Source organism: Chiroxiphia lanceolata, unplaced genomic scaffold (assembly GCF_009829145.1).
Source record: "Chiroxiphia lanceolata isolate bChiLan1 unplaced genomic scaffold, bChiLan1.pri scaffold_52_arrow_ctg1, whole genome shotgun sequence".
NCBI classification, from domain to species: Eukaryota; Metazoa; Chordata; class Aves; order Passeriformes; family Pipridae; genus Chiroxiphia; species Chiroxiphia lanceolata.
In genome coordinates, this window is record NW_022476525.1 from 118,835 (window position 1) to 142,673 (window position 23,839).

The 23,839-nt window shown below is 53.6% G+C and overlaps 2 protein-coding genes across 5 annotated transcripts in view; both read right to left on the reverse strand.

Moving 5' to 3' along the window:
* LOC116781662 (zinc finger protein 501-like) overlaps positions 1-23,839 on the reverse strand; it is a 35,434-nt gene that overhangs the window by 9,041 nt on the left and 2,554 nt on the right. The window lies entirely within an intron of this gene.
* Positions 12,679-23,419, reverse strand: LOC116781668 (serine/threonine-protein kinase pim-1-like). 4 transcript variants are annotated; one of them, XM_032677364.1, is made up of 8 exons: positions 22,557-23,406; positions 22,403-22,453; positions 21,819-22,185; positions 21,008-21,178; positions 20,580-20,929; positions 19,497-20,388; positions 18,569-18,681; positions 17,940-18,066 (listed from the first exon to the last, which is right to left on the reverse strand). In XM_032677364.1, exons 1-6 carry the CDS (start codon positions 23,064-23,066, stop codon positions 20,362-20,364), a joined length of 1,476 nt encoding a protein of 491 aa, XP_032533255.1. In that variant the 5' UTR covers positions 23,067-23,406; the 3' UTR covers positions 17,940-18,066; positions 18,569-18,681; positions 19,497-20,361. The 4 variants fall into 4 exon arrangements, with proteins under 4 accessions (XP_032533257.1, XP_032533254.1, XP_032533255.1 ...); XM_032677365.1 differs by having other exon boundaries at positions 18,569-18,700; XM_032677366.1 differs by lacking the exons at positions 17,940-18,066; positions 18,569-18,681 and adding an exon at positions 12,679-14,639 and having other exon boundaries at positions 20,584-20,929; positions 22,557-23,419.

Consider the following 23,839-nt stretch of genomic DNA (forward strand, 5'->3'; position numbering starts at 1 on the left):
TTCACAAGAACTCAAATAGAACACATTTCAAACAACAGGTGAGGGTTAACAATATCTCGAAGAAACGAACTCTCGAGACGGGAGACTAACTATGCAGTATAACAGGAATCAGTTACAACATTAAAAGGTTTTTCAGAAAAATTTCCCCAAGGCAATGGAATGGTAGCCAGTTCCAGAACCTGTACAGAACTGTGGTTCATGGTCTGTACCTCTCGTTCCCACTGTTCTGTGGCAGGGGTTTTACCCAAGTCACTGCAGCTTTTTGTGTTTTTCCCAGATGCATCTGTGAAAACCGTGAGGCCTTTCACTGGTTCATGTTTGCATCTGGTTGTGGCTTTTAAAGGTAAACTACCAATTTCTGCCCACAATCTGTGTTTAGGGAGATGGATTGAAATGTCACCGTCAAAGCTTGCTAGGGCAGCTTGGAATCCTGCGTCCTCAGCCGGCATCCAATCCAAGTTGTCCTTCGTAGCTGGAATGTAGATGATGGCAGGATTCCTTCCACCTGGTTCCTGCAGTTGTCCTCTGCCTTTAATGACAAGCTTTACAAACATCTCATTAGCAGTCTACACAGTTTTAGGTGGTGTGTGGGGTAGAAACAGCCACTTAGAATTTGCAGTGGGTCTGATCCACTGAAACAAAACTGCAAATGGCTGATATCTGCTGGAAACAAGGGCTAGGCAGATTTGCAGTTCAGGATTTCTCCATTGTCCTGTCTACTTTCTATTGCCTTGGCACAAATGTCTATGCCTATCTTGCCTCTGCTGTCAGAGACCTGTTAGACGTTAGATTGGAGTTCCCCTTTAGCAGCTCAAATAGAGGGTGTAGCCTAAAATAGGTCTTAACCAGTTGATGGCCCCCAGGAGTTTTTGCAACTCGTGTAAAGTTAAAATGTTTTTTACCTCGAGCTGCAGTGGCTGTGGGGAAATTTCCTGCTGCGTGATCTTCCATCCAAGGTAAGTCCAGGGTTGTGATGGTTGGATCTTCTCTGAAACAACCTGTAAACCTGCATCTTGGACAGTTTTGGTTAGAGCAGTAATAACAAATGGCAGTTCATGTCTAGTGGCTGTGGTTATTAATATGTCATCTACGTGATGGTGTATGATAACTGTCTGATTTCTCGTTGGGCTGTTTTGCATCCCCTGAGGAAGGACAACCCAGCAGTAGTGTTGCATGGGCCGTGCATTGTTCAAGGTCATGATGGAAAAGGTAAACCTTGGCTTGTCCTCAGGGTGCAGGAAGATGGTAAAGAAACAGGTCCTTTAATCAATTATCACTGGTGGCCACTTTGCTGGAAGCACTGTAGGTGAGGGCAGTCCAAGCTGCGATGCTTCCGTAAGCTCTATGACTGCATTTACTGCTCTTAAAATTTGTAGTGTTCTCCACTTTTTCACCTTTCTTAGGGTGCAGAATACAGGGTATTTTTGGGGGTGGTTGTTGGCACATTGTGGCTTGCCTCAAGCTGCTTCCTCTCTTGCTCGGGAAAGCGGGTGGCAGAGAGGAGGATGGTGAGCAGCGCGGCAGCAAGCAACGTGATGCTCAGGGCGTGGTCTCTGCCTCGCCCACGGCACCCTTGGTACAAATTCAAGTCCGTTCCCTGCTGTCTGGGTATTGTGGGATGTTGCTGCTAAGGGTCTCCAGGGCAATCCTTTTGAAAGTGGTCGGGGGTACCACAGATGTAACAACCACTTTTGGGTCTGGCTCTTTTCTGCACTCTTAGCCGGGCACTTAGTGCTGTTGCTAATGAGTCAGTTTGATGTCCCACTGAGCCCAACCTCTTGACAGGTGCGAACCAGCTCAGCAATGCTGCGGCTTTCCCTTTCAGGAAGGGTTTGCAAAGCTCTTTTACAGTCTGGGTTCGCATTTTCAAAAGCCAATTGCTTATACAGCATCTCTCTGGCTTTATTGTACTCACTTGCTTGTTTAAAGCAGATTGCAACCGATCTAAGCATCGTGAATTTGTTCAGTACAACCTTGTAACACTTTTGTGGGGGTCAGATTCCTATCTTGGTTTATAGTGGGAAGGTTTTTCATAGCTTTTAGGGCCTGTTTGGCTATTACACCGTATATCTCTCTATGGTACTTAGATTGTGTATCTATTGAACTGTAATTTCCATCCCCGGTTAACTGGTGTGTGCTGTGACGCCTGCTCGTGGATCATTAGCATACTCAGAGCAATTCTTTTGAAAGTCAGCTAACCAGACTGTATATTGGGTGTTATTAAGAATTAATTTCATTAGATTCTTCCAGTCACGTGGGGTGAAAAAATAGATGGAACTCGGTGTCTCCAAATACTTGAAAGTATTGGTTAAGGACATGCCAGCATCTCTTACTGGCTGCCTCAATTTCTCTGTAGCCTCATATGATAGAGGCTGAAATTGGGGGGCTGACGTTGGCTAGTATCATTGAGCATGCCTGAATATCCTTCAAGCCTCTCACTCGAAAGGCCTCATCCTGACATTGCTCCCACTTGTTAGCTGACTTTCCCCTTTTTGCCTCCCTCGCTCCCTCTTGCTGGAACCATCCGTGATTCTTCCTCTCATCCCCCCATTCCTCCCCCGCTGTGGTCCCAGTAAGCCCGGTTCCCTGTGGGGGGGTGGTGAGGGGGCGGGGCTACCTCCCCCCTCGTGCCTATGGCTGGGCGGGCGGCGTTGGGGCCGGAAGAGACGGGTCAGTTTCCGTCCATGTGGCGGGCGAGATGGTGGTACCCACACCGGGGCACGCGGCCGGTGGTCATCCGCAGCACGGGGTGGCAAATGTGCTGGGTTACCCCCATTTTGGTGTAACGGGGCCCTCCCTCTGCGCTGGTCCCATGGGCTGGGATCCCGCATTAACAGACCCCGTTCCCTCCCGGCGACCTGCGTCCCCTTGGCTCTCGGCTCTCGACCCGAAGCTTAACTCACCAACAGCTCCTTTCCCTCCCCCCGCTGGACGTTGTGCGTTTGTGTTACTATGCCTGGGGGTTGTGCTGCTGCCAGCAGTGTGAGCGGGGGTGGGGTGTGCGTTAATTCCTTAATTGTTTCGTTCCTCCGTGTGCCTTGTGCAGGGCAGACCTTATCACCGGTCGCTTGGCTCGATCCTTTGGTTTAGAATGTGCTCCAGTGTTTTCCCATGTGTTTAAATGTAACACTTCTGTAGTGGAGTGTAGGGTGTACAGACCTAACAAATCTTATTCATTCGTGTAACTGTAGTTTGAATGTGGCAAGATTTTAGCAGTAAAGTTATTGTTTCAATGTCTGTGAGGTTTCCATGGAGACAAAGTTCCCCATGTTTACCTTAGCTCCAGGCGGCTGCTGGCACAGGGGGGTGGGAGTTCTTTGTTTGGCTGCTTTTACTTTGGTTTCTGAATCGGCTGTTTCTCTGCGTTTTCTTCGTCTCGGTGTCTCTGCGGGGTCTGGCGCGGGTCCCCAGGGCTTGGGTGCGGCGGCGAGGGGTCCCTCGGTGCGGCTGGCGGCTGCAGCGGGCTCTCGCGGTGGCGGCAGCAGGGGCGCTTCTCAGTGCGGCGTGGCTGTTCCTCGGTGGAGGCTCACGCGGCGCGGGGCTGGCTCCGGCTGCGGCGGGCTGTCCCTCGTGCGGCGGTGGCGACAGCAGGGGGGGTCCCCTGCGCGGCACAGGGTCCAGGGGAAGCTCCCGCTGCGGCGGGAAGCGGGCGAGGGGGGGTCCTAGCGCGGCTCCGACGGCGGTGGCGGCGGCAAAGCAGCAGCAAAGCGGCAAAAAAGCGGCAGAGGTTCCTTCGGGGTCTGCAGTGCTCCTGGTGAGTCCTTTTCTGCGGCTTGGACGCGTTGTGCTGTTGTTAGAGGGCAGACAGGGACCGGCAGAAGGTGGCTCCGGGGTTCCCGGGGTTCGCTGGGCGGAGGGGGGGGGTCTGGTTGCCGGCGGGGTCGCGGTGCAGCTTCGGCGGGTCCCGCGTGGCTTGTAAGTGTGGCGCGGGGGGCCAGCAGGGCGGCGGGCGCAGCGCGGGGTCCCTGCAGCAGCGGTTTTCCAACGCGCTCGGCTGAGCACGCGGCAGCGGGGGGGGGGCAGGGGGGTGGCCAGCAGTACGTGCGTGGCTTGGCCATTTCCCTGCGGTTGCAAGACTGCGGCACTTGCGGGGGGAAGGGCGGCTGGGCAGCACGTGGGGTCTTAGGGTCCCCAGGGTGTCCGGGGAGGCGGCACGGGGCGGCTTTGCTGCCTTTGCTCAGGTCTCCGTTGCTTTTTAGCTGCAGAGCGCCTGGCGGGCAGCTCACGAGAGATACACAAAGGCAGCTCCGAGCCCCCTTGGCGAGGGCTGGGGGCTACAATGTTGATAACTCAGCTTTGCTGTTTTCACTACCCGCTTCTGCCTGCATGGTCCTCGGCTCCTCTCTTCTTCGCCGCCCACTGTTTCGTTTCTCCTTTTTCTTTTTTTTCTTTCTTTTTTCTTCTGTGCACTTTCCCTAATACTTTGAGCTCTCTAAATTTACTTTCCATTTCTCAGACGCCACTGAGACAACGATTTACAGACGTCTAGGTTTTTTTGGTGAAAATTCCCATCTCCAAACAATTGAGACGATATCCGGAATTACTGAGTTTTTCTGCCTGATTCAGGGTATGCTAAACTAACCTAATATAGGTTCAAGTCCAGGTTCGGGGCACCAAATATGGCGTTTGGGGTACTTTATATGATAAAGAAGGATGCACGCTCTTCTGAGATGGAGAACAAAGAGACTTATTTGAATTCGGGCGCTTTCCTTTATACTCTAGAACCTCGTGACCTCCTTAACCAACAGGGTTGTCCATTTCGGCTCATGCGCCCCTGGCATTCCTGCCCCGGGTACCTTGGACACGCCTCCTACAGGGCTGTGCTAAAACCAGCCTGGTTCACAACTGCAAACACCCCCCCTGCTTTTGGAAGCAGCATTTGACTGATAAGCTACTGGCTGGCCTGGAGAAATGGGACTGGCAGTCAAACTCTTTATTACTGTAAAAGCCCAGCCCAGTCCAACTTTCATGTGGCAGATTCTTCCAGACTTTCCTGGAGTGTGTAGAGCTTGTCCCGTGGAGCAGGGAGGCGTCTTCATGGTTACTGAGGGGCTGAGTTGCGCGGAGTTATATCAGTCTCCACTAATGTTTGTTTCTTTTGCCAGCTTTGATACAATTTGATGCAATTGCTTTACTAGAATTGCTTTGTTAACGTAATCAGAGGCTGAGATTGGATCCAGCTGACCCCAGGCTCCTCTCTGAGCGGGAGTTTAGAAAGCCAGGGAGTCCTTTCTGCACCTCGGGACTCAACAGCAGGAACTTCTCTAATAAACTTTTGTCTCAAAGCCTTCCACTCCCACCCACAACAATTTGGTGTAGTCGCAGGATGGCAAATGATTTTGAGAAACAGACGAAAGGCTTAACAGAATATTTACGGAGGCACAGTCACACATTAACACTGATGATCATTGGCCAGTGGATAACTGGGAGGAGTGGGAAAATATGCAAGGAAAATGTATTTAGTGGGGTGACAAAATGAAATCAAAAGAGATATATGCATAATGAAACTTTACGAGATCCACAGGCCCTGAGGAGACTGGTCCCTATGTGGGCAGAACTCTTGCATGACATGGTAAACCATGCAAGGCACAGGGGCTGGGAAAATCATGCTGTGGAACACACCAAAAGGAACCAGAAAACAACTGTGAAAACCTCTTCAAAGGCAGGTGAAGACTGTAAGCATAACCCACCCGAGAGAAAGAAAAATCAAACCCCTCTGTTCACTCACGAGAACAACGAAACGAACTGCAGAAAATAAAGTAGAAAGGCAAAGCACAGGTTCGAACTCCATCTGGCCACTTCTGTAAAGGGTAATCAAAGTGTTTTTATAAATGCATCAATAGCAAAAGGAGGGACAAAGAAAACCTGCATTCTTTGTTGGACCATGGGGTTTGGAGGAACATAAGTGCCAAAGATGAGGAAAAGGCTGAGGTACTTAACACCTTCTTGGCCTCAGTTTCAACAATAAGCAGGTTGTCCTCAGGACCAAGGGCCTCTGGAGTTGGCAGACAGGGACAGGAGGCTGAAGAGCCCCCCTGTAATCCAGGAGGAAGCAGTTGGTGACCTTCTGAGCCACTTGGATCCTCACAAGGTCTGTGGGGCCAGATGGGATCCAACCTGGGGTGATGAGGGAGCTGGTGGAAGAGCTCACCAGCCACTCTCCATCATTTCCCAACAGCCTGGCTCACTGGGGAGGTCCCAGATGATTGGAAGTTGGCCAGTGTGACCCCCATCCTTAAGAAGGGCCAGAAGGAGGATCCAGGGAACTCCAGGCCTGTCAGCCTGACCTTGGTACCCAGCAAGGTTATGGAGCAGATCTTCCTAAGTGCAATCCCACAGCACCTACAGGAGGGACAAGGATCAGACCCAGCCAGCACAAATCTAGGAGGGGTAGGTCCTGCCTGACCAATCTGATCTCCTTTTATGGCCAGGTGACCTGCCTGGTGGATGAGGGGAAGGCTGTGGATGTGTCCACCCAGACTTCAGCAAAGCCTTTGACACCGCTCCCATGGCACACTCCTGGCAAAACTGCAGCCAAGGCTTGGACAGGGGCACTCTGTGCTGGGTTAAGGGCCCAGGGAGTGGTGGGGATGGTGCTGCATCCACTTGGGATCCAGCCACTGGTGGTGTCCCCAGGGATCAGTGCTGGGCCCAGTCCCTGTTTAACATCTTTACTGATGATCTGGATGAAGGGATCGAGTGTACCATCAGCAAATGTGCAGATGACACCAAGTGGGGGGAGAGTGTCAATCTGCTGGAAGGCAGGAGGGCTCTGCAGAGGCACCTGGACAGGCTGGAGAGATGAGCCAAGTCCAAGGGGATGAGGTTCAACCAGGCCAAGTGCTGGGTCCTGCACTTTGGCCACAACAACCCCTGCAGCCCCACAGGCTGAGGCCAGTGGCTGGAGAGCAGCCAGGCAGAAAGGGACCTGGGGGGTACTCACTGACAGAGGCTGAACATGAGCCAGAGTGTGCCCAGGTGACCAAGAAAGCAAATGGATCCTGGCCTGGCTCAGGAAGAGTGTGGCAGCAGGAGCAGGGAAGTGATTCTTCCCCTGTACTTGGCACTGGAGAGGTCACCCCTGGAGTGCTGTGTCCAGCTCTGGACCCCACAGTTTAGGAAGGATGTGAGGGTGTTGGAGCAGGTCCAGAGAAGGGCAGTGAGGCTGGTGAAGGGACTGGAGCACAAGTGCTGTGAGGAGAGGCTGAGGGAGCTGGGCTTGTTGAGCCTGGAGAGAAGGAGACTCAGGGGAGACCTCCTCACTCTCTACAACTCCCTGACAGGAGGTTGGAGCGAGATGGGGGTCAGTCTCTTCTCCCAGACAACCAGCAATAGGACAAGAGGACACAGTCTTAAGCTGCACCAGGGGAGGTTTAGGTTGGACATTCAGAGAATGAATGATTGGGCATTGGAATGGGCTGCCCAGAGAGGTGGTGGAATCACCATCCCTTGAGGTGTTTAAGAAAAGACTGGATGTGGCACTTAGAGCCATGGTCTGGGTGACAAGGTGGTGTTGGGTCATAGGTTGGACTCGATGGTCTCAGAGGTCTTTTCCAACCTAGTTGATTCTGTGATTCCTTCACGACCCCTTGATTCCATGAGGTTTTGCAGTGGTAAAATGGCCCTTTTATTCCATGAGGTTCCGCATGTCACAATGGCCCCTTGGTTCCATGACTTTCCATGACTGTCCCAGGGTTCTTTTGGTTCCATGAGGCTTCTCAATGTCACAATATCCCCTTGGTTCCATGAGATCCCACAGTGTCACAATATCCCCTTGATTCCATGAGGTTCCACAGTGTCACAACAGCCCCTTGGTTCCATGAGGTTCCGCAGTGTCTGAGGGTTTCCTTTGGCTCCATAGGGCTGACACTGGGTTTGGAGACATAACAGATCTAATAATGGTTGCAGCAGAATGTGCCATAGAAATTTCTGTGTAACCAAACTGCCATGCAGAGAAACCAGCCAAGAAAAGAGACAATAAGGCAGGAACTTGTGTTAACAGAAGCAGCAAAGCAGGCAAAAGTGGGGTGTTACAAAGAATCACAGAATATGCTGAGTTGGAAGGAACCCATGAGGATCACCAAGTCCAACCCTTAGCCCTGCACAAGACCATCCCCAAGAGTCACACCTTGTGCCTGAGAGCGTTGTCCAAATGCTCCCTGAGCTCTGTCAGCTTTGGTGGTGTGACAGCTGCCCTGGGGAGCCTGTTCAGTGCCCAACCACCCTCTGGGGGAACAACCTCTTTCTAAGATCCAACCTAAACCTCCCCTGACACAGCTCCAGGCCATTCCCTCAGTCCTGTCCCTGGTCCCCCAGAGCAGAGCTCAGTCCCTGCCCCTCCTCTGCCCCTCCCCAGAAGCTGGACCTGCAGTGAGGTCTCCCCTCAGTCTCCTCTTCTCCAGCTGAACACACCAAGTGCCCTCAGTGTCCTCACACGACTTCCCCCCAAGGCCCTTCCCCATCTTCCTTGCCCTCCTTTGGACACTCTCTAATGGCTCAATCTCTCCCTTCCATTGTGTCTCTCCCCAAACTGCCCCAATGGTGCAGGTGAGGGCCGCCCCAGGGCAGAGCAGAGCGGGACAATCCCCTCCCTGGCCCGGCCGGCCATGCTGGGCCTGATGCCCCAGCACAGGCTTGGCCCTCCTGGCTGCCAGGGCACTGCTGACTCAGGGCCAACTGGCCACCCACCAGCACCCCCAGGGCCCTTTCCCAGCACTACTTTCCAGCCTCTCCTTCCCAGTCTGTCCGTCCATGCGGGGTTGCCCCATCCCAGGGCAGAATCCGGCACTTCCCCCTGGTGAAGTTCTGAGGGCTCCTAAAGAGCCGGGAGGTCACAGAATGTCACAGGGACTCCATGGTGACCTCCCAGGTGTCATCCTGAGGAGTCTCCTGGAATCAAGGGTCTATTATGACACTGCAGGGCCATTTGGAGTCAAGGGGCTGTGGTGATACTGTGGAAACTTGTGGAATGAAGGGACCACTGTGACACTGCAGAGCCTCATGTTATCAAAGGGTCATTATGGAATCACAGGTCCATCGTGACAGTTCAAGGCCATACAGGGTCAGAGGGGCAATTGTGACACTGTGGAACCTCACAGAATCAAATGGTCATTGTGTCACTGCAGGGGCTCATGGAATAAAAGGAAACATGGGCAACTGCAGAAACTCATGGAATCAAGGGATCATTGTGATATTGGAAAACACTGTGGAATCAAAGGGCCATTGTGACACTGTGGAAACTCACGGAATAAAGAGGACATTGTGACACTGTGGACCTCATGGAATGAAAGGAAACATGGGAAACTGCAGGAACTCATGGAATCATGTGTCATTCTGATACTGCGAAACATCATGGAATCGAGGGGGCCATTGTGACACTGCAGGGCCTTAAGGAACCAAAGGGAACCTGGGAAACTGCTGAAACTCATGGCACCAGTGGCCATTGTGACATGGAGGGCCTCATGGAACCAAAGGAACCCTAAGACATCTTGGAACTCCATGGAATCAACGGACCATTGTGACATTGCGGATCCTCATGAAATCAAGGGGTCAGTTTGACACTGCAGGACCTCATAGAGCCAAAGAAATCCAGGGACACTGTACATCCTCATGGAATCAAGGGTGCATTTGGCTTTTGTAGCCTCATTGAACCAAAGGAATCCTTAGATATTTTGAAACCTCATGGAATCAAACGACCATTTTGACTCGGAAAAGCCTCAAGGAACCAGAGGGGCCTTGGGAGAGTGCGTATCCTCATGGAACCAAGGGCCACTGTGACACTGCAGGGCCTTCTGGATCCAAAGACACCTTATGACCCTGTGGAAATTCGTGTAATGAAGGGACCACTCTGACACTGAGGAACCCCCTGGTCTCAGGCAGCCACTGTGACACTGCAGGGCCTCATGGAGTTGAGGGCCCACTGTGGTGCTGTAGAACCAACACGGAATCAATGGGACAGTGCAGAACCGCATGAAGTCAAGCGACTACTGTGAACACTGCAGAATCTCGTGGAATCAGAGTCATTCAGACACTGCAGGGCCCTATGGAGCCATAGGAACCACCATGACACTGAAGAACCTCATGGAACCATAGGAACACTGGGACACTGCAGAACCTTGTGGAAACAAGGGGCCTTTGTGACACTGAGCAGCCACATGAAATCAAGCGGCTCTTGGGACACTGCAGGGCCTCGTGGAACAAAAATACCCTTGGAGACTGTGGAACCTCGCGGTGTCAAGGCTCCATTGTGACATGTCAGGGCCACATGGAACCTAAGGAAACTTGGAGCATGGCAGAACCTCATAGAGTCAAGGGGTCCTTATCACAATACAGACCCTTATGGAGCCAAAGGGACCCGGGGGCAGTGTGGAACCTCATGGGATTAAGGGGCCGTTGTGAAACTTCAGGGGCTCATGGAATCAAGAGTCCACTGTGACATGTGGTGCCTGATGGAACCAAAGGAGCACTGAGACATTTTTGTCATCTTATGGAGTCAAGGAGTTATTTTTACACTTCAGAAATTTATGGAGCAAAAGGGACCCTGGCAAACTGCAGAACCTCATGGAATCAAGGGACCACTGTGACACTGAGGAGCCTCATGGAATCAAAGGGCCATTGTGATATGTAGGGCCTCATGGAACCAAAGGAATCCTGGGAAACTGCAGAAACACATGGAATCAAGTGGCCACTGGGACACGCGGGGCGTCATGGAATCAGGGGAACCCTGGGACACTGCAGAACCTCACGGATCAGGAGGCCATTGTGACACTGTAAGACCTCTTTGAACCAAAGGGGCCTTGTGCTGGGCTATCACAGGCCAGGGCAGGGGCAGTTGGAGAGCCCCTGGCCCAGCCCTGAGTCATGGGCTGAGCCATCAGCTCCTGCAGAGAGAAGAGACCTCACAGGCCCTTCCCCAGACACCTTCCTCCTGTTGGCCTGTCCCCTCCAAGGGCAGAAGTGACCTCACAGTCCCTTCACAGCCACCAGCTTCCTACTGGATAGTGAGTTCCTGAAGTACAACTGATCACACAGCGCCGTACCCAGCCTTCACCCTCGTTTTTGTGACCTACGACAGGACCAGAGAAAAGGAAGCTTGGTTCATCAAATCTATCCAACAGATTTCCTAACAGACATCCAACAAGCCCATTGGGTGGGGGTGGGTTGCAGAGACCTTCCTGCAGGGCCAGCACTGCCCAGGGACAGCCAAAGGCTTGGGCTGGGACCAACAGCGCTGCGGCCACGAGCACCAACACAGCAGGACAGGGGCTGCTCTGGGCAAAGGGAACTGCAGCCCAGCCAACAGCCAGGGCAGTGCTGCTCAGGGGGCTCTGCCAGCCTCTGCTATTCTGGGACTCAATTAATTTTCTTTGACAGAGAGGCAGAAATAGAACTGTAAAATGCACCAGCATAACACGGCAGTTCTGAGGATCATCTCTCCTACTGAAATCATGGAAGTCTACTGAACAAATTTGAGGAAACAGGTTTATGGTATATGGCCATGTCATTTGCTGGGCCACAAGGAGGGGGATGTTGGGTACAGTATCAAGGGATCAGTTGTGCCTCAGGAACTCATCACCCAGTAGGAAGCTGATGGCTGTGAAGGGGCTGTGAGGTCACTTGTGGCACAAGGCCCCTGGCTGGCACAGGCCCTGGGAGATCCCCTCTGCCCAAGGGCCTGGGCTCCCTCCAGCAACGGGGCTTCTCTTTGGGCTGCCCCGTCCCTCGTGCTGAGCGCAGGATGAGACGGCAGCAGGCACAGCTGGACCTGTCTGTGCCAGCAGCTGAAAGGAGCAGCCTGGGCAAAGCAGGGGAGGCTGCTGCTGGCAGGGCACAGCAAAGGGCCCGGGAAGGCTGGGCACTGGCACCCCCTTGTCCTTCCCTCAGCGTCACCCCCCCAAGGCAGTGCCCCCGGCAGAGCCCTGAGCGAGGCGTGAGGGACAGGATCTGCCTTCCCCGGGCTGGGGAAAGCATGGCTCTTCCTGTGATTTTCCTCTAGTCTAGACAGTACATTAGGAATGTTGTCTCGTGGAATCAGGGAACCATTGTGACACTACAGGGCCCCAGGAACTCTTTTGCCCACGACGAGGGTCAGCACAAGAGACACCGACAACCAACTTTAGAGAACAAGTGTGTAATTTTACTGCAGTGCAAAGCAGCAAAGAATGACAAAAGGCTGAGCTCAGTAATGCACCTCATCGTTCCTACAAAGAGTGCCTGGAGTGATTAGAAAAGATCCCTGCCCAGCTGCCCTCATCTGTTCCCCTCAGCCAGGCCCGCACGGCAGCGGGGGGCCCCGGTCACAGCCAAGGCTTGGAGAACCCCTCCCGGCACGGGAAATCCTGCCCAGGGCATCCACTCGTAGGGAGGGTTCCATCTCTGCTGGGAGGGGGTCCAGCTTTTCTGCCCTTGGATAAACAAGCTCACAGAGCTACGAGTGTGCAAAACCATCTGGCTCCCTTCTCCTCCTGGTTCCACCCAGAGCCTGGCCAGGGATTAAGGGGAAAACCAAGGCAGTCAACCTGCCCATCTGCTGCCAAACAGGCCACACAGCCACTGCCATGGCCTTGACCACTCTCTAAAGACAGAAAGATAAAGATCACATTTTGCTCACAATCAGACATAAGATTTGATTAACGAACACATACAAATATCATTCACTAATGAGCCCAGACTCACAGATCTCACTGATAAGCACATTTATTTGGTTCATGGGCAGATACACGGGTAGTCTATCCACACTACATCTTTGACCAACAAACATACACAGTTTGAGCTAAGGAGCAAATACAGGGATAAATACACTGTTAGGTTGGAAGGTTCATCTAGAGCTCAGCTTGGCTCAGGGCCTGTTGTTCAGCCTCAGCACTTCAGTGACAGACAGACAGGGCTTTATATTACACACACAGTTTCCATGTTCATTACATATTCTCCCTTACTTAAGACACAGACATCACTTTGCTTTACACAGTCACACCCCCTATTGCAAGTCCTTAGTTGGTCCTTTGGGGTCTCCTTCAGGGCTCTCTGGTGGGTTTTTTGGCATCTGGTGCCCCCCAAAGTTGAGGTGTCCACTTCTTGACCTTGGTTCTGAGCAGACACAGTGTCATTACCTTTCACCACAAGACTGGAACGTTTGGGTTTGATCTTCTCTGGGTCCACAGAGCTCAGCTTCCATCCTGTTTGCTTAGTTACATCCCTGATCCAATTCTCCAGGACCTCTCCAAGATTCTAGTTTTCCTTCCTTGGCCATAGAGAAATGTGGGAGCAGTCTTCTAGATCCCACATCAAATCCCCCCTTTTTCCAGACTAAGCTCCTGAAGGGATAGAGTGTCTTAGGAGCTTTATTTCATTTTACAGCTCAAGGCATTAGAACAACTACAGCACTGAATCCTGATGCAAGCTGAAATATAAATGCCCTTCCAGCTTTGGGGCAACCCTTCACAGGTGTTATTTCCACACGGCCAACACCACCCCGTTCCATTGGGGACCGGCCAAGGATCAGTCATTTCCCCAGCAGGAAGGGTTTGAGGACATTGGGGGTGATTTCCCACAAACGGGCCACTCTCATTAACACAGTCCAGTTCTCCTGTCCCTTTAGTGGGGGTCACAGCTTTGGACACAGGCAGGATTGTCAGAGATGGTGGGGGGTACTTGCACACTCACTGCTGGGTCTCCTGTTTGGGGAACACAAGTGCTCACCCAGGGACCAGGAATCATTTCTTGCCAGAATAGGGGAGGCAGAAATGGGGAATGGCTTCCTTGTCTTTCCAGGTAAAGGAGGGCACACCCAACAATCCCTTGGAGGCAACACTTGGGTCACATTTGAGACTAAAAGGAGATGTAAATTTTGCTCCCAAGTCAAGACCCAATTCACTATTGGCAGGAGAGCCAAAGCAGACTGAAGCATTTGGTTTCTTCTCAGACAACCTCTCAATTACCCAAGGGGCTCTGGCCTTTGGAATTCTGCAATAATGCATCCCTGATTTGACTTGTTGTACCCCTTCTACAGTCAAGTGGGCACCTCTGTCTGGTGACATTCCCAAATGTACCTCAAATCCAGGGATTCTTGGATTCAACAGTATTCCACTCACTTCCCCAGCCCGGCTGGTGTGACAAGGAAAAGCCTCTGGCCACCCAGAGAAGGTATCCCCCAAGACTAGGAGATCTTTACACCCCCCTTTTCTGGGCAATTCAGTCACATCCATCTGCCAATATTCACCTGCAACATTTCTACATTTCCCATCACCTATTCCCACTTCACTGGCAGGGCTTGGATTATTTCTCTTCCACACACCCCACTGCTGACTCACTGCTTGTACAACTGGGGTCAGCTTTGGACCTAGAACCCACTTGTGCAAACGTTACAGTGCAGAAACAAATACAAACACAAAACAATGATCAGTGGATAAAACAAAGCCAGAGACCAAATTGGGGAACACCAAATACCCACCCAAAGAGCTGGAAGATCCACACGTCTTAGAGGGACAGGATTCCCCAAAAGAATGCCTTATTATCCAGTGGGATCTTCCCCCATCCCAGACCAGTCTGGAGATCTGTGCTCTTCTCCAGGAAAGTCCTGGGGCCGGCGTGAAGATCCAGAGATCCCTCGGATCCACGGGAGATCAGGCAGAGGGTCCCATCTGGGGCCAGAAATGGTCCCCAAAAGCAGCAGAAAGCAACTCCTTAACCCCAGCTGGGAGGTGTTAAGAAGCAGGCATTCTTTAGGGCAGCGTGCTGGATGCCTGCAGGAGAGTTCTAATCCAGCCTGCTCAGGGACACAGGCAGGGCTTTGGATTACACACACTGATTCCAGAGGCCTTGGATATTCCCCCTTACTTAACACATGTCCATTACTGTGCTTTACACAGTCACACCCCTATTGCAAGTACCTATTTGGTCATTTGGGGTTTTCTTTGGGGGTCTCTAGTGGGTTTTTTGGCATCTGGTGCCCCCCAAAGCTCAGGTGTCTGCTTCTTGACCTCAGTCCTCAGCATCACTGGTTTTCCCCACAGAGACTGTCACGTTTGGTTTGATCTTCTCTGGGTCCCCAGAGCTCAGCTCACATCCTGTTTGCTTGAGTTACAGCCCTGATCCAATTCTCCAGGACTTCTCTAAGATTCTATTGTTCCTTATTTGGCCAGAGCAGAATCTTGGGAGCAATGTTCTACTTCTCCCAAACCAAGGCTCCCCCTGCACCATCCACTGCCAAACAAGGCCACACATCCCTGCCATGGCCTTGACCACTCTCTAGATACAGAAAGATAAAGATCAGATTTTGCTCACAATCAGACATATTTCATTAATGAACAGATACAAACAGGATTCACTAATGAGCTCAGACTAACAGATCTTCCTAATAAGCACACCTGTTTGGTTCAGGAGCAGATACACAGGTGGAGTCCCATCACACCCCATTTTTACCAACAAACAGACCCAGTTTTAGCTCATGAGCAGATACATGGAGACACAGCCCATTAGGTTGGAAGGTTCATCTAGAGCTCAGTTTGGCTCAGGGGCTGTTGTTCAGCCTCAGCACTTCAGTGACAGCCACACAGGGCTTTACATCACACACACTGTTTACATGTTCATTACAGAGTCTTGCTTACTTAATACAGACACTTGTAGGCAACACTTGGATCACATTTGGCACTAAAAAGAGATGCAAATTTTCCTCCCACGTCAACAGTGTTTGAACTGTTGTCAGAAGAGCAAAACAAGAGTGAAGCATTTTGTTTCTGCAGTCAAGTGGGAACCTCTGCCTGATGACATTCCCAAAGGCATCCCAAATACAGGGAGGATTGCATTGAACAGGATTGCAGTCTCTTTCCCAACCTGCTTAGTGCAACAAGGAACAGCCTCTGGCCACCCAGAGAAGGTATCCCCCAAGACTAGGAGATCTTTACACCCCCCTTTTCTGGGCAATTCAGTCACATCCATCTGCCAATATTCACCTGCAACATTTCTACATTTCCCATCACCTATTCCCACTCCACTGGCAGGGTTTGGATTATTTCTCTTCCACACACCACACTGCTGACTCACTGCTTGTACAATTGGGGTCAGTTTTGGACTTATAACTCACTTGTGCAAATGTTTCAATACTTTGCTTCGCTCCAAGGAATACCCTCACGTTCCCCATCCACCAGGTCACACCAGATTGGTTCAGGGACTATTATTTGCCCACTTGGGGTAACTGCCCAGCCTCCTGGAGCAAATTTACTCCTGAGGTTTCAAGGAGTTGACAATCCTTAGCACCACACTAATTTTCTTCTACTGGGAAAAGGATCTCTGTCAGGATCTCTGACCTGGTGGTGGGGAGTTCCTGTGCATCCAGAGAATTGTTTTCCATTCTGGACAAAGCTGCCCCCACTGGGAAACAATTCCCAATCAGGACTTTCCAAGGGGCTGTCTCCTAAGTCAGCTCTGCCCGAACACACTTCTCCTCTAGTCTGGAAGCAATCCCGCTCTGGGCTTCCTTTGCTGGGGCTGGGGCAGTTGACAGATTGCTTCTTTCCTTCCTGGCCCAGCCTCCCTTGTCCTTGGAGAATTTCAAAGCCCAGGGAGGCTCCTGGGTCTGGACTACTTGCACTTTGTGTTTGGGATACCCCATATCCACTCAGCCCAAGGAAATTCCACAGTGCCACAGTCTGACCCCAACATTGCTGCTCAGCATCAGTGGCTATCAAAATATCATCCACCCACTGGAATAAGGCTCCAAGAGGGTTTTGACTTCTCCTTTCCTCCAGTCCCTTTGCCAATTGAGTTCCAAATATTGGGGGGCTATTTTGAAACCCCTGCAAGAGGACCACCAAAGTCAGATGGGTTTTCCTCAGTCAGATGCATTTTCCCATTGGAAAGCAAAAAGCTCTTGACTTTCCCAACTCAAAGGGATACAGTAGAAGGCAGCTTTCAAATCTAATCCTGTGAAACATATTAAACTCTCATTTAGGGGAGTTAGCAAAGGGTAAGGATTCGCCACGACTGCTTGTATATCTTCTACTCTGTTCTTTATAGCTCTAAGGTCTGGGACTATCTGGCGTAGCCTTCCATGCACCTGCTTGACTGGCAAAATTGGAGCATTCCATTTAGATTCACATTCTTTTCACAAGCAGAATTTCATCAGTTTTTCTACAAAGGGTGAGAATCCCTTACAACTTTCTCTTTACAAAGGTATTGCTTTGGCCTCACCAACCCCACTCCAGGTTTCACTGGAATTCTCACGGGTTCTGCTCTTTTGGATCATGGAGGCACCTCTCCAGCCCATCCTGTTGAATCACTGCATCCCCAAGTGACATTGGCAGATGGATTACTTCTGCTTTGGAGACTCTCATGCAAAACTAGAAACTTCCACAGAATTAGGCTCTGCAATAATAACCTATATTTGACCATTTTTAAATTGGATTGTGGCATTTCATTTTGCCAAGAGATCTCTCCCAAGCAGAGGCTTTGGGGAATTGGGGAAATACAAAAACTGGGGAGCCAACCACTGTTTTCCCAATTTAAAAGCTACAGGATTAAAAATGGCCCAGTTTCCCAGTTCCCTGGCACACCAGACAATTGTTCTACAATTGTCCCTTGAGTTTCATTTTCCCGGATTTAACACAGAGGAACAAGTTCCCACAGCCACAAACAATTGTGCTTAGCTTGGCTGGAACCAGAGGTTCTGATGGGGAAGAATCCTCTGGTGCCCCCTCAGTCGTCTTCAGTGATGCCAGGAGAGGGTTCTGAGGGTTCTGAAGTTTCAGTTATGGACAATCCCATTTCCAGTGTCCATCTTTCTTACAGGATGCACAGGGATTGATCCCAAGTCTCCTGGGGGGATGTTTGAAGTAGGCTGCCCATGCTCTCGTCCTCTTCCTCTCCCCGGGGGCACCATTTCCTCAGGGATTCCTTCCAGAACTGCAGCTCCTTCCTGCTGAGTTGATTCCTGCTGATTCTCCCAACCTCCAACAATGTCCCCAAATTAGACTGATCGTGTCCTTCAGCTTGATTTTCCTTTCCGGGCTCACACCAAGGGCTCTGAGGGCGCTGCATTCACACCACAATCTTTCTGCCATTTCACAGGTTCTGCAAAGGGAAAAACACATCACCAGACATAACCTCCTTCCACTTCTGTTCCCCTTCTAAAACAGCATCAGCTGTAACAATGGGTTCTAATTCAATGTTCCAGAACAGCCACCCATTGATTCCAACACTCCATTAAATTCTCCCTGGGAGCTGTTCCTCCGGGGGGGCCGCCAATCTTCATCCAATATTGCAAAGTGCAACCAAGGGGGACTTCTTCAAAATTCCCCCTTCAGATTGCCCACTTCCCAGCTCCAAAGAGTAGACCCAAAATGTTACAATACAGAAACAAAGACAAGGACAAAACAAGAGTGATCGATAAAACAAAGCAAAGACCAAATTCCAGAATACCAAAGAACCCACCCAAAGGGCTGGAAGATCCCCAGGTCTCAGATGAGCAGGATTCCCAAAATACCAAAGAACCCCCCAGTGCGCTGAAAGATCCATACGTTTGACAGGGGCAGGATTCCCAAAAAGAATGCCTTGTTATCCAGTGGGATCTTACCTGTGTCCCAGACTGGGCTGGGGATCTGTGCTCTTCTGCAGCAAAGTCCTGGTGCTGGCGTGAAGATCCAGTGATCCCTCAGATCCGCGGCAGATTGGGCAGAGGTGTCCTGCCTGGGGGCCAAAAATTACACTGAAAAGCAGCAGAAACCAACTTCTTCACCCCAATTTGGAGATGTTAAAAAGAGTATTCTTCTTTATTCAGCTTCTGGGCGTTCAGAGGAGAGCTCCTCTAATCCACCGTGCCAAAGGACAGACAGGGCTTTTTATTACACACATTGTTTACATGTGCATTCGACAGTCTTGTTTACTTAATACATATTCATTACCCTGCTTTACATAGTCACACCCCTATTGGAAGTCCTTTTCTGGTCCTTCCGGGCCTCCTCTGTCATCTTGACCTCAGTTCTTGAGCAGCACAACATCATTGTGTTTCACCACCAAAAATAAAGTTTGTTTATGTGGGTACACAGGGCTTAGTTTACATCCTGATGGTTTGGGACACCCCTTATCTAATTCTCTAGGACTTCTCCAGGATTACATTGTTCCTCATTTGGGCACTCCAGGGGACTGGGAGGAGAGTTTCTATTTCTTCTCTCAACGGTTTGATGGAGACCATGAGGAGCTGGGAACTCATTGCAGGGACAGGAGGGAGCAGTTGGGAAGTAATGGGCAGGTGGGGAAGAGAACTGTTCAGAGAACAGCTGAGATACAGCTCGAGCAAGCTGAGAACTAAACTGTCATTTGGGGTCATCCCAGATTGATTGGATTTCAGAAATTATTCAATTACAGGTGCCACCTCCTCCAGCCAAGCCCAGGAGATCAACCTCCTCAGCAGCTGCAAGAGCGGGATGTTCATGTGCCTGCTGCCATCTCCCAAAAGCCATTATCCCACTCCTGCTGAGAAGATGGGCAAGATGAGCATCTACCTCACAAGATCTGCTGCCGGAAGAAGAGCGTGTCCCAAAGGATGTCCTCAGCCTTCTCAGAGGGGACGTCGGATCCACTCCAGGGATGGTCCCAGCCCTTCCCAATCTGGACTGGGCACCAGCTCCAACTCTTCCCTCGAAAACAAACAAGAAATTCATGAACAGAGATTACAAACCAAAAGTGGAAACAAGAAAAAAAGGTAAACTGTTAACATTCTGTCATGGTTCTGAGGAAGGCCCAACCCGTCCAGGCCAAAGAAAAACCCCACCTCCCCCAGCTCAGGAAAACCCAGGCCTTCTCCCTGCCCTGCTGCGTTGGCCCAAAGAAAGGCTCCTAAGCCAAGGCAGCCCAAGCCTTCCCTGGCCTGCAGCCCAAAGCAGCTGGTGTTCTGCAGCCCCGCCTTCGCTCCCCCCACGGGGGTTTGTTTTTGGCAGGCTGGCTGCCCCTGCCCCAGCCCTGCCCAGCAAAGGGGCAGTGGCAGAGGCTGGTGGCAGAGCCGGGCTCCCATTTCACAGCCAGCCCAGAGCACCCGCCCACCCTCCTGCCAAGAAGCAGCTTGGCAGCCGGCTGAAGAATTCCTCAGGTTCCCCGCCAGCAAAGGGGGAACCTTGGGTGCCCAGTCAGGCTGAGCAATGCCCGCGTCCGGGAGCACCCCCTGGGTGTGGACTCATCTGCAAACGGCGTGTGGAGCACGGCTTGGAGGAAGGGGCCAGAATCAAAGTCCATCATCCTCAGCTCGCCGGCGTCCGGGTCAGCTAAGAGCTTGTCATCCTTGACGTCGTCCTCCATGTCTCCAGCAGCAGGCCCACCCGGCACAGCTTCTCCAGAGGCCCCTTCTCCTTCCCTGGGGGCCAGACCAGGCTGTCAGCGTTCTGCCGAGGGCCCAGCTGTCTGTGAAGCGGGACCAGCAAAACCAGGTTGGATGGTGGCCACCAGCAGCACTTGGAAGAGCGGGTCTGCAGCCCAGCTCCAGCACAAAGAGGGGCGTGTTCCCGTGTGATGACCCCCCCCCAGTGCTACAGGTTGACAAAAAAGTCTGGTTTTCTTTGCTTCTATTGCCAAGAGATGTGTGGAGGTGTTACTTGCCAGGCCCCTGGATCAAAGTGAGCACGTGGATCTCTCCCGTCTTCTAGGGCAGGGGAATGCTCTGCACCCAAGGATGGCACAAAAGGTCTTCCAATGCTGGCCTGTCCGAGGGGCGGATGGACAAACACCACCTGATAAGGTCCTGGCAGCCTGGGGGGAAAATGGCCGGTCAGTTGGAGAAGGATCCTGTCCCCTCTGTCCCACTGTCCACGTGCCCAGGCTGTGCTGGCTGTGCTCAGAGTTGTGCCCAAACTTCTCCATCGATTCTCCCTTTTGGAGGAGAGCAGGATGGCAGGACACAGGCCACCTCCTCCAGCCACCCATGGGACACAAACAGCTTCAAGAGCGGCGTCCTCGTGAGCCCGCTGCCCTCTCCCAACACCGTTATTCTCCCTGTGCCACAAAGATCGGTATCCACCTTCAGAGACCCGTGGTGGGAACAGGAGCTGGTCCCAGATGGTCTTGGGGCCTTTGCAGAAAGGGTGCTTCCCGCAGACCATCTGGTAGAGCAGGATGCCCAGGGACCAGATGGTCGCCTCCTCGCCGTGGTAGCGTTTCAGGTAGATCCACTCTGGCGGGCTGTATGACAGTGTTCCTACGGAATACAGACGCAGTTCATCAGCTGGATGCTGCCTGTTCCCAGAGCCTCACCCCAGCATCCCTGGCAATGTGGGGCCTGCCCCAGTGGCACACGCTGTGACCCACTGCCTTCTCGCCGGCCCCTGACTCTTGGTTACAAACTCGGGGTTGGAGAAGAAGCCGCTGGTGTCCAAGAGGGCAGCGGAAGCCCTGGCAAGGCCCAACCATCACATGCAAGGGAAAAACCCCTCCAGTGGTGGGGCAAAGCCGTGCCTTCTCCCCGCCCCACTGCACTGCCCCCAACAATTCATCCTAAGCCAAGGCAAACAAGGCAAGCAGAGCAGCCCAAGCCCTTCCTCGCCTGCACACCAAGCCAGCTGGTGCACAGTTCTGACCCTCTTCTCTGCTACCCTCCCGGGGGTTTTGCTCAGGCTGGCTCCCCCCTGCCCCACACCCAGCCCGGGACAGGGTGGGTGGCACAGGCTGTCGGCAAGGCCAGGGTCTTTCTCACAATAACCCCCCGGCCCCATCCAAAAGCAACTTGGCTGAAGAACTAATCCTGTTCCCCCTCGGCCAAAGGGGCGATCTCCGGTGCCACACCCGGGCATGGCCATGCGATGCCCGGCACCAGGAGCATCCCCCGGCTGTGGGCTCACCTGCAAACCGGGTGTAGACCGTGTCCCGAAGGAAGGTGCCGCATCCAAAGTCCAGGAGCTTGGTCTCGCCGGTGGCCAGGTGGAGGAGGATGTTCTGGGGCTTGATGTCCCGGTGCAGGACGCCGCAGCTGGTGCAGTGCCGCACGGCCTGCAGCACCTGGCGGAACAGCCCCCACGTCATCTCCTCCGGCAGGAACCCCCACGCCCTGATTAAGCCAGAGAGGTCCTGAGACGGCTTCGGATGCTCCATCACCAACAAGAAACCGTTGGGGAGCTCGAACCACTCCAGCAGCCGGATGACACCAGCAAAGCCATTGGACACCTTGTCCAGCAGCACGATCTCCAGGGGGGCCCGGGTGCCGTCAGGCTGCGGGGGGACCACGGGGTCGTCAGTGGGGCTGATGCCGTGCCTGTCTGCCTGCTACCCCTCCGCCAGCCCTGGATGCTCCCCGGCCCCCACCGAGCCCACGCCCACTGTCCCTCCCGAGAGGGAGAGTCCCGGCGGCTTCCACCCTGCCGGGCCTCGGCTCGTCCCCGCCCGGCCCGCCCCGCCCCGCTTTCTCCCGCTGGCCCCGCTCGCTCACCAGCTCGCCCAACCGCCGGATGCCATCCCGGGACACGGCTTTGATGGCCACCTGCAAGCCAAGGGCAACGGCGGCTTGAGCTCGCCGCCCGGCCCGCTCTCCTCCTCCCCCTCCTCCTCCTCCCTCCTCCCCCTCCTCCTCCTGCTCCACTCACCGGGGCTCCGTCCGCCAGGCGGGTCCCCGCGTAGACGCGCCCGAAGCCGCCGCTGCCCAGCAGCGAACGCAGCCGGTAGCGCTCGTGCAGCGGCTCCTTGGCCTTCGGGGCGGGCGAGACGTGGCCGTCAGCGTTCGGGCCGGGGCCCGGCACGGCCCCCGAGCGCCCCTCGAGCGGCTCGGGCCGGGCTTTCCCAGCCGCAGCGGCCAGCGGCGGCTCGCTGCCGGCGGCCGAGCTGGCGAGCGGCGGAGCTCCGGCCGGGGAAGCCGCCGACGAGGCGGCAGCGGCCGCGGCGGCCGCGTCCCCCGCCGGCCCCGGCAGGCGCCGGGCTCGAGCCAGGCGGAGCCAAGGGGCGGCGAGGCCGAGCCCGTCCCACAGGCAGCCCCACAGCAGCGCCCAGCAGCGCCACAGCCGGCGCGCCGGGAGCCGGGCGAGGCCGGCACCGCGCCGGGCCACCCAGGAACGGGGACGGGGCGGCCCCGCCCGGCAGAGGGGAACGGCCGGGGCCATGGCCCGGGCCGGCAAGGGGATGGGGAGACCGGGAAGGGGACAGGGACACCGGCACAGGGACACGGGGACAGGGACACCGGCACAGGGACACCGGCACAGGGACACCGGCACAGGGAGAGGAGGAGGAAGAGCACGAGCAAGAGTCAGAGCGAGAGCGCGTCGCTAGAGTCGCTGCTGCCGCCGCTGCTGCCGCCGAAGCGCTGGGGCCGTTGGTCCGTTGGTCTGTTTGTCCGTTCCCCGTTGGCCCCCGCGAGCCCCGGGGGCAGCCCCGGCCGCTCCGCTCCCAACCAGCCCCGGCCGCAGTCACGGAGCTCCCCTTCCTCCCGCCCCCACGCCAAGACCACGGGCTTTTGGAGCTGCTTCGCTTTAGTTCAACTTCTTTGCTGCCAACTTTGCAGCTTCCCGCCGCTGCTCGGACCCCATCCCGGAGGACGATCGGCAGGGGAAACGCAGCCCTTCGGGGCAGCGCTGCTCCCCGACCACACCAGGGCTCTTCCTCTTTTCCTGCCCGCTTCGAGGGAAAATCGGCGACTGCAGAGAGGATCACGAAGAAGAGAATTAGAAGACTCTTCTTGCTGCCATTTGGATGCCAGTCCCTCCTAATAAATGCAGGCTTAATTTGGAATGGACACGATGTAGCAGCTTTTTCAGCACCCAATATTTAACAGCTGCCTTTCAGGGGACAATGGGAAAAGGGGGGGAGAACGGGGCAAAAGGGGGCCTGGAACCTCCAAAGGGACCGAGGAAGGGGCTGAGACTGTGAAACCGAGCAG